This window comes from Erpetoichthys calabaricus, chromosome 12, assembly GCF_900747795.2.
Source record: "Erpetoichthys calabaricus chromosome 12, fErpCal1.3, whole genome shotgun sequence".
Lineage (NCBI taxonomy): Eukaryota > Metazoa > Chordata > Cladistia > Polypteriformes > Polypteridae > Erpetoichthys > Erpetoichthys calabaricus.
In genome coordinates, this window is record NC_041405.2 from 135,206,005 (window position 1) to 135,215,613 (window position 9,609).

At 40.7% G+C, this 9,609-nt stretch overlaps 1 protein-coding gene across 1 annotated transcript; it reads left to right on the plus strand.

Moving 5' to 3' along the window:
- The first annotated feature begins 426 nt into the window (after window positions 1–426).
- Window positions 427–5,258, plus strand: timm13 (translocase of inner mitochondrial membrane 13 homolog (yeast)). Its single transcript, XM_028816325.2, has 3 exons — window positions 427–667; window positions 4,597–4,665; window positions 4,754–5,258. Exons 1-3 carry the CDS (start codon window positions 548–550, stop codon window positions 4,850–4,852), a joined length of 288 nt encoding a protein of 95 aa, XP_028672158.1. The 5' UTR covers window positions 427–547; the 3' UTR covers window positions 4,853–5,258.
- Window positions 5,259–9,609: the final 4,351 nt, after the last annotated feature.

Below are 9,609 nucleotides of genomic sequence, written 5' to 3' on the forward strand. Positions count from 1 at the left end.
ATATTTAAATACATTTTGCATCTCAGAAACAATTTTCGCAAAAACAGGGTAGACCTCAAAAATTCCAGTTAAACGAAACAATTTCTACGGCAGTTATCATTAGACATAGGTGTCATTTCAGTTAATAAAACAACTTCACCTTATTTCTTTTTACCTGAAAATAAGAGGGAGGGGCAAAAATGATGGGCAGCCCATTAGATCATTAGATTAGTCCCCCGTCCTGCCCTCTCTTTATTTAATGTATCAGCAAGGAGTAAAAAGTCAATTGAGATGTGTTTATTCTTTCGACACAACACCTGTTATTACTCTACCCATCCGCTAGGGAGAAGCAATGCGCTTCCTTTTAGTGGCCGCTCAAAACGAACGCGGATGACGTCAGTGTAGTCCTATGGCGCAAAAAGAACTTCATTTCCCAAGTAGCCACCCAATAGGAAATTCGCGTGTGCCGGATATCCAGTTACTCAAGGACACATTTGCTCAATTTCACGGTGCTGTGTTCGTTTGTACTCACGTGGGGGAAATTTTCATTGTACACTTCGGGTTAAGGATGGACAATTTCACTACCGACTACTCTGGAGCCGGTGGGTCTGGGAAAATGGACACCGGGACGATTATGGAACAAGTTAAGGTTCAGATCGCTGTAGCCAACGCGCAAGAACTCCTTCAGGTAAGGCTGATGCCGTGAGGCGAGGACATGCCGAGGGGCGACGAGTTCCAAGAGTTGATCGTTTCAGCTGTTTTGGTAGCGGCAGTGAGACTGGCTGCTGTTGCGAAGAGATGCCACTGGCACAAACCGATTTACTCGCCAAGTGCCGCACTTTTGTATAAGCCGGCGGTTTCAAAAATGATTACAGTATAATACCTATTATATTTTGTTTGAATTAAAAGTTAACATCTATTGGTGTTTGCTTCGAAAAATATACAGCTGATGCATTGTAAGCAGTCTGGCTGAACGGAGGTGTATGTGCGAGGTGCTGCCCAGTGCGGGGCTGGTTTGCCTTACTTTAATTTCTACTGGGAATGTCAGGACACCTGCGTTTTTGTATTCAGTACCAGAACATTTTTTCGATGACAAAGCAAAAACAGAAATCCCATTTTTGTTAAAAGAAAAAAACACCTCAAACATTCAAATGAACATTATTGTACCTTTTTCTTTAATAAAATGTAAAAACAGCTTTAAAATGGTGGCATATTCATCAATTAAATACCATCCATCCATTATACAACCCGCTATATCCTAACACAGGGTCACGGGGGTCTACTGGAGCCAATCCCAGCCAGCACAGGGCGCAAGGCAGGAACAAACCCCGGGCAGGGCACACACACACACGGGACAATTTAGGATCGCCAATGCACCTAACCTGCATGTCTTTGGACTGTGGGAGGAAACCTACGCAGACACAGGGAATTAAATACGAAAGATCCTTTAGTTAAGTTAGTACTGGTGTTAATATCCAGAAAAATCGAATGCAGGGCTTCATGTGTAATTAGACGTGGGAACCCCCCAGTGTAACAACAAGTGGGGGTGTTATAATCTGGGGGGGGGGGGTTCAGTATAGGATTTAATGATATCATCATGGACTACATGATTTATAATGCCATGTGCAAATACTAAAAATATACTTTGACAGCTTAAAATAAATATCAAAGGTGAAAATTCAAACACTATTATATAAGTACTGTTGACTTAGTGAATTCCTATATAATTCTGGATGTTTTCATGTAAACAAATTCTTTAAACCTTTTTTTATGACATGTTTTTAACGTCTGGGTTTGCCAGAGAATTATTCTGTTAAGTTTCTAATATTTGCTGTTTTAGGGTTTAAATTGGCATCATTATCTTTTTAAAAACCTTAATAAGGAGTAATATTTAATGGATGAGTCACATTAATTCAAATTTAAACTGTTGTAAACTCGTATTGCTTTAATTGTCCAAATCATTCTCTCCTTTTTACGTTTGTCTGTACTTTAAGGCTTTTTTTTATAGGACTTCATTATTTAAGAATTAGCTGTGCTGCAACCCTTCAAAGACACGAGAAACCTAACTAATCGGCGTAGACCTCCACGTTAATGTTTGCAGTGCACCATGCAATACACATGTCCCTGTTTTATCCCATTTGGTATGGGATTTGTAAAAGCAGTGTTAATGTTTATTATTCACCATCTGTTGGAATGACAAAGGTAGTGGATTTTATTACTTCAAAATGTTTGTGATGCTCCATCTTTTGGAATAACAGAGACACAGCAACCAGATGGACACACAGACACTTAATCTTCTCTTAAGGTAGACCCTTGTAAACAAAACTGCCTTTGCTGTGCTGTTTTCACGTTATTGCACTCTCACAAATGTATTTTTGGACTCCATAGTGAGATGAAAGTGGCAATAACAGAGCCTGTGTGTGAGTGTGTTCTGCCCTTTCTTTTTTTTAATAATAAAGTTTAATAATAAGCACAATTCCTGCAATTGTGCGCTCTAAAATTCATGGAACACAAAGCCTTTCCAGATATGACTTCTACTACTTCTTTTTTCTTCTTGATGTGGTGTCTTATGCCATCACCCCCATGAGCCATTTTTATATTGTGGTGCCCCTGAGTCCAGACCTAAGAGAGACACATATCAGAGGGGGTAGCAATACCTGACGAAGCCAGCCGAAGCACAACAGCCTGGGTGTGTGCCCAGTGGCGACTCTCGGATGTGGACCCTGACCTCTGGTTGGCTCATGAAGCTAATGGATAGTGTGGCAGATGAGTTGCCTCTGACTCCAGATGCGCGGCGTGTATGCAGTGACGTGCGGTGAGGTTCATGGCTGGTGAGGCACTGACTCCTTCAGAGTCAGATTTCCAGATATATGAACCCTAAAGAGTAGCTTGTTCACTATTCAGTTGGCACATTGACTACTGGTTATGTTTCATATCTCATCAGCATTCTTAACACACACATAGGTAAGGTGCATATTCGGCTAAGAAAGAACGTCACATTTATAGTAGCGAGAGAGCAGAGAGAGCGCATTTACTCCTCACCCTCCATGTGTTGTAAATTTGCTGTTGCAGTTCCACAATTCATACTCATTCAGTACAAATGAAAGTATAGAGTGGTGTACAAAAAAAAACGGGTTTCAGTTTTGACCTTAAATAAAATATTTAGTTGTTTTTAAAAGCTTTTAATTCTGATGCTTTGATCAATTTTAATACAGACTGTTCAACAAAAGGATAACAAGAAAAACAAAAGAATATTTTATTTAAGGTCAAAATTTAGTTTTTAAATATTGGATTTTTTTTTTTTTTGTTAGTCTGATCGCATTTTTTTATGTAAAATTGAAAACCGTTTATGGTCTTACATGTGAGCCAAACAGGTGCTTGTTGCAGCTGTTCTTCTACGCAGAGGCTCCAATAAATTATTTGTAAATGAAGTTCTTGCTTCTCCACGAAAATCTCTGTCTCTTTCTTGTAAAAGTCCTCCTTATTTTCCTTAAATTTTAAGTCTTAATCTTCCATTTTGGCAGTTGGAACAAAAAATAAAAATAAACCGCAGCAGTGCACTTATTGGCGCTTCTGCGTAGAACAACAGCAACAACGAGCACCTCTTTGGCTCACATGCGCCCCCTTCAGTGCGGCATGGTACTGTCTACCTCACCCTGTGCCTTTTCCCTGCGGTTTTATGTCCAACCAACAAGACTAAATATGTCGCACACATTCATTAAAGATATTATCCAGACTGTGGAAAGTCAGGGTGTATAATAAACACGCGTGCAAACATTATATAGGCGACATACACAGAGACAGCAATAGGCACACGCCAACTGCAGGCATCAACCCCGTGTGTGAGGGAGAGTGCAGTCTGAGGTGAGGTGAGTCTTGTCGCTGCCGCACCTCACGTTTCTCCCCCATATTTGTACAGGAAATGTGCCAATTCAGCGATATTGACTATAAAAATGATCAACATTATTGGAATCATACAGAAAACACATTTTTAGCACAGACCTCTGGACAAATTTATGTTGTTGTTATTAGTTTTTTTTTTACTTTTCACTTTTTTTTATTATTATTATTTTTACTTTGCCTCCCCTGACCACACGTCCCTGCCTGTATGTATGGACAAAACCGATGAAGCAGCTTGGAGCACAGGGTACTGCAGAAAACCTAAGCAGCATGGCGGCTCGGCCACTGAATAATCCACTGATTTTTGTTAGGATTGCTTACCACCAGTCTGGCATGAAGTGCTGATTCCATTCCTCCGTGTCCTCCCTCCCCGAGTTGTTACAATATGTAGTTTTTCATCTCGTTTTTCCCTCATGTATTATTGTGCCTTCTGAAGTAATTTGTGTTCTTCCAGTCATGCATGACTGCAGCACTGACATTTCATTCAGTGGTACCGATACTTTTGGTATTGAGTTGGTATCAAACTGTTAGTCCTTGAGATGTCCCTACTTTCTACATCCAGTTTTTACCTTATATTTGTTATTGATAGGTTCGGACCCCTGTACCTGTAGAAGCAGCTTAACAATGTGAATGAATGGATCGATTGAAGGACTACTTCTCCTGGTATGACTTGCAAATAAACAACTCCTAACGACTTTTTTTTTCTTTCTTCACCAGAGGATGACAGATAAATGTTTTAAAAAGTGTGTCGGTAAGCCTGGAAGCAGCCTGGACAACTCCGAGCAGGTGGGTTGGATTAAATATGATTCTGTGTTGATCTGTAGTAAGCGCACCTGAAACACTTTACATATGGCTGTTCCTGTTTTTGTTTTAGAAATGCATTGCCATGTGCATGGACCGTTACATGGATGCATGGAACACAGTATCGCGTACATACAACTCCCGACTCCAGCGAGAAAGGGCGCGTCTCTAGCCTCCTTCTCTCCCTCAAGGAGGCAAGCAAAGCACCAGACTCTTTCAGAGGATTGGATGATGTCAAAGAGCTACCAGCAGGCCTAAAATACCAAGTCACGTTGTCATCACCATGAACTCTGAATTGTTGGCTGGGACCGAGGCACTAGCTAGCCAAGCTGAGACCACCAAAAGACCGTTAGTTAGCTTGGCGGGGCTAACCTTTTCTGTCTTGAGCAAAAAAAGAGCCTGTCCATGTTAGATCCTTCATTTAGTGTAATGAAATGCACTCATCAGTTTGCCCTCTTTCATCCTCCATTGACTCTTCTCATCTCCTGTATGTGATGGATGACAAGACCCTTGCTGCATCTGAACCACAAAGTCAGCTTTTCAGGTTTTGAGAAAATAAAATAATTTTGTTGGGAGGAGTTGAACGTGTTTTTCTGTGTCTAAGACAAGGGGTCTGCAAGGTCCTTCCTGGAGGGCTGCAGTGGCTGCAGGTGTTTGATCCAAACAACACGATTTCTTATTTCTTATTGCCAATCAGTCCTTGCTAATTACAGATCTTTTTTAATTTTATGGCTTGTTAGTGTTTACATTCTGCCATATCTGGTCATTCATATATCATACAGGTTTTTCCTTTCCAAGGATCTCATCCAAATGATTTGTAGCCTGAAGCGGATTAGTGATTCTCTGTCCTTCACTTTTTTCTCTTCAGTTTCCTTCCAGGTATTTTATTTAACCAGGTAGTTCACAATGAATACACCTTGTTTTAAATGGTATCAAGTTAATATATTCTTGCTCTGTTGTCTTGTCCATCTTATTGGTGTTTACGGCTAAAATCACCAGTGAGACAACCATAATAATAATAATAATAATTCATTACATTTATATAGCGCTTTTCTCAGTACTCAAAGCGCTATCCAAACTAAAATGAAGTTTAAAAATTGTTGCATGAGCAATAGATGCTTCAACATTCAAGCTGACTTTTCATTAATAAGTTGAAACAAAAATCTGCAGCTCTCCAGGACTGATACTGTAGACCCCCAGTCTAAGTGAATTACGTCTTTCCTAAAAGCATTATCTTGCTTTATTTTATAGAGCATATTTCAATAATGAACAAGATCACAAGTCGCTTTACAGGTACAGTACAACTGTTTCATATTTACACAATTGCTGGGTAACCGACCTTGCATTCTTGTGCATTTAAATTGATCCTCTGCTGTTGGTTTGAATCCTGGGCTGAGTTGACCATGTGGAGTTCACGTGTTCTCCCATTTGCAGTGTGTTTTGTTTTTCTTCCCCATCCCTAAAGACATGTTCATAGGTGAAGGGATTCTAAATTGGCCCAGTTTGAGTGTGCTTGTGGCATGTAATGGAGTGGCACTCAGGGCAGGGCTCATCATTATAAAACTTATGTACACACAAAAACGGTACAAAACGTACATTTTCCTTACAAAAGTCGGAACTTGTAAAAGAAAACATGACAGGAGAACTTGCATATACTTAACAGTAATGCTGAGCTATGCCCATACAGAATTTTGGAGAAAGTGGGAAATGGCCATGCCCTTGATCAAGTAGTTGATGTGACAAACATATCAAACCTTAAAAGTGGTGAATATGGTGTACAGACTCTATTATAGTTGTTGTGTTTTAAGAAGATCAATGCTGCATATTTGCACTGAAGAACTTACTAGGGTTTTTCTTCAATTTATATCGGTTACCTGTTGTCACTTCTCAGGATTAGATATCGCTGTATTCACTTATTGTCAGTAATTTCAATAAGTAAAAGCACAGGTATGATTCACAGAAACCTCCAAATCTCACGCCTTGCACCCTAATCATTGCCTAACGGTTTCACACAACATGACTTGTTTGGTGCAATGTGAAGGCAATGCCTTTGGGCACCTACGAACAGAACGAGCATTTAGGGACCAGGGAGATTTTTTTCGCCAAGGATGATGATGATGAGGACTGGTTTATGAGCCTGTTTATGTCCATATTTTTGGAACTTTGTGCTCAGGCCTGGCATTAGAAAGAAAGACTACCTTCAATTGGCCTACTTCTGTTCATAAGCAGATTTAAACATTGGTTGGTTTTCTGGCAACAGGCACTTACAAAAGGAAACTGGCCAACAGGTTGGAAATATCTCACTTAAGCTTCAGCTCCATGTTACCCTCTGTGCTGGAAACCTTTAACTAACTGACAGGGCACTGCATTCAGTTTTTGTATTATGGTGTTGTACAGGCCAATATAGAAACGCAATTTGCAGAGTGTCCAGTTTTCATAACATAATTGAGACAATTGACAACATTCATATTGCAGTAAGGGCACCTGGTGAGAATGAAGCTGAGCAGTTGCATTAACATACAAGTCATCTATGATGCCAAGATGAGACTGACAAATGCCAGGACTGCTCTGGCATAGTACAATACAGTGCAATTTATTTTTGTATAGCCCAAAATCACACAAGAAATGCAGCAATGGGCTTTAACAGGCCCTGCCTCTTGACAGCCCCCCAGCATTGACTCTAAGAAGACATGGAAAAACTCCCAAAAAAACCCTTGTAAGGAAAAAATGGAACACACCTTGGGAAAGGCAGTTCAAAGAGAGACCCCCTTCCAGGTAGGTTGGGTGTGCAGTGGGTGTCAAAAAGTGGAGGTCAATACAATACAATACAATACAATACACAGAACAGAACACAAGTAATAATAATATGTTTATTTATATAGCGCCTTTCCCATGCTTAAGGCACTTACAGAATATAAGACAGAACGGCAGGGTATACAGTATATAGCATTGTACAAACGAGATAAATAAATAAAGAAGATTACGACAGTGAATTCAGAGGGAAAAAAAAAGCCTAACAGACAACATAACTGATGGTCTCGCACACACACACACACACAGGTTACATGAGCATCTTGACATGGAGGTAAACTGAGAGAAGGGTAATAAAGTCAAGTAGAGCTAAAAGCCTTCCTGAACAGATGAGTTTTGAGTTGTTTTTTAAAAGAATTCATGGAGTCAACTGACCTGATTAATTTCGGTAGGTCATACCAGAGTCTGGGCGCTATACAGCTGAAGGCTCTGTCACCCATGGAGTGTACGTAGATTAGTGTGGGGCACAACAAGATTACCAGAATCACAGGACCTTAGTGGGCGGACAGGCACATAGTGATGGAGGAGGTCACTGATGTAGTTTGGCGCGAGGTTATTTAAGGCTTTGTAGGTTATTATTAGGATTTTATATTCGATTCTGTAAGACACAGGGAGCCAGTGAAGACGGAGCAGGATGGGTGTGATGTGCTCGCTGCTGCTGGTTCGTGTAAGGACTCTTGCAGCCGAGTTTTCAATAAGCTGGAGCTGTGATATAAGATTAGAAGGGACGCCTGCCAGTAGGGAATTACAATAATTGATGTGGGATGTGATAAAAGCATGGACGAGTTTCTCAGCATTAGAGAAGGAGAGGAAGGAGCGAACACGGGATGTGTTACGGAGGTGAAAGTAAGAAAAGTTTCTTAATGTGATTTATGTGGGAGGAATAAGAAAGGGAGGAATCAAAAGTGACACCAAGATTCTTTGCAGTAGAGGCAGGTCTGATGAGATCACCGCCAAGATGGACTGGGAAGGAGCTCATTTTATTAAGTTGCATTTTAGTCCCAAGTTGCAGGAGTTCAGTTTTGTTACAATTTAATTTTAAAGAGTTCTGCTCCATCCAGGTTTTAATTTCACTAAGGCAGGTTGTGAGCTGAGAAAGCTCTGATGAAATTCCACTTTTAACATTGAAGTAGAGTTGAGTATCATCTGCATAAAAATGATAACCCAGTCCATAGCTACAGATAATATGGCTAAGGGGAAGCATATAAATACAGAAGAGAAGAGGACCGAGGACAGAGCCCTGAGGGACTCCTTGTGTGACTGGCGCTGAGCTGGATCTGCTGCTGCCAAGACTAACAAACTCTTGCCTATCAGTCAGATAGGACTTGAACCACTGGAGGGCAGTGCCAGAGATACCCAGCATGTTCTCCATTCTGGACAGTAGAATGTCAAGTCTGACAGTGTCAAATGCTGCACTGAGGTCTAACAGAATTAATATGCTGGTTTGTCCAGAGTCTGCTGCCATAAGCAAATCATTGGTTACCTGTAGCAGAGCAGTTTCACAGCTGTGCCGCACCCTGAAACCAGACTGAAAGGGTTCCATCAAGTTATTAGAGGTTAAGTATTTGGTGAGTTGGGAAGCTACAACACGCTCAAGAACTTTTGACAGGAAAGGTAAGTGGGAAATAGGCCGGGAATTGTTAAGATTGTCAGCATCAAGATCAGACTTTTTTAACATTGGGGTTACAGAAGCAATTTTAAAAGTGAGCAGAACAGAACACAAGTAATCCTCAGTACAGTATAAAAATAAAATTATTACAAGTATGGAGCAGAATTTAACAGTAGGTGATATCACATAATATGATTTGGGTTTGGTTACAGTCCTGGAGACCACAGCCATCAAGCTGCCTCCCCCAATTGGATATTCCACAGCTGAGACAGCGCTGGGCCAGCCAGTCTGATAAAAGGACCCCTCTACCTGATGATTCCTGTGATCCTCCATCAGGCATGACTTAGACAGGCAAAACAACTTGGCAGGTGGGCCGTGGCACCAAGTGCCACATTTGAGTACCGAGAAGAGAAACAGAATAGGTGAGGGTTAGTAACAAATTATAACTATCATGTTACTTATGTTTTAGTGCTAATGACTAACAACAGAGATGCAGTCTGTATTGTTAA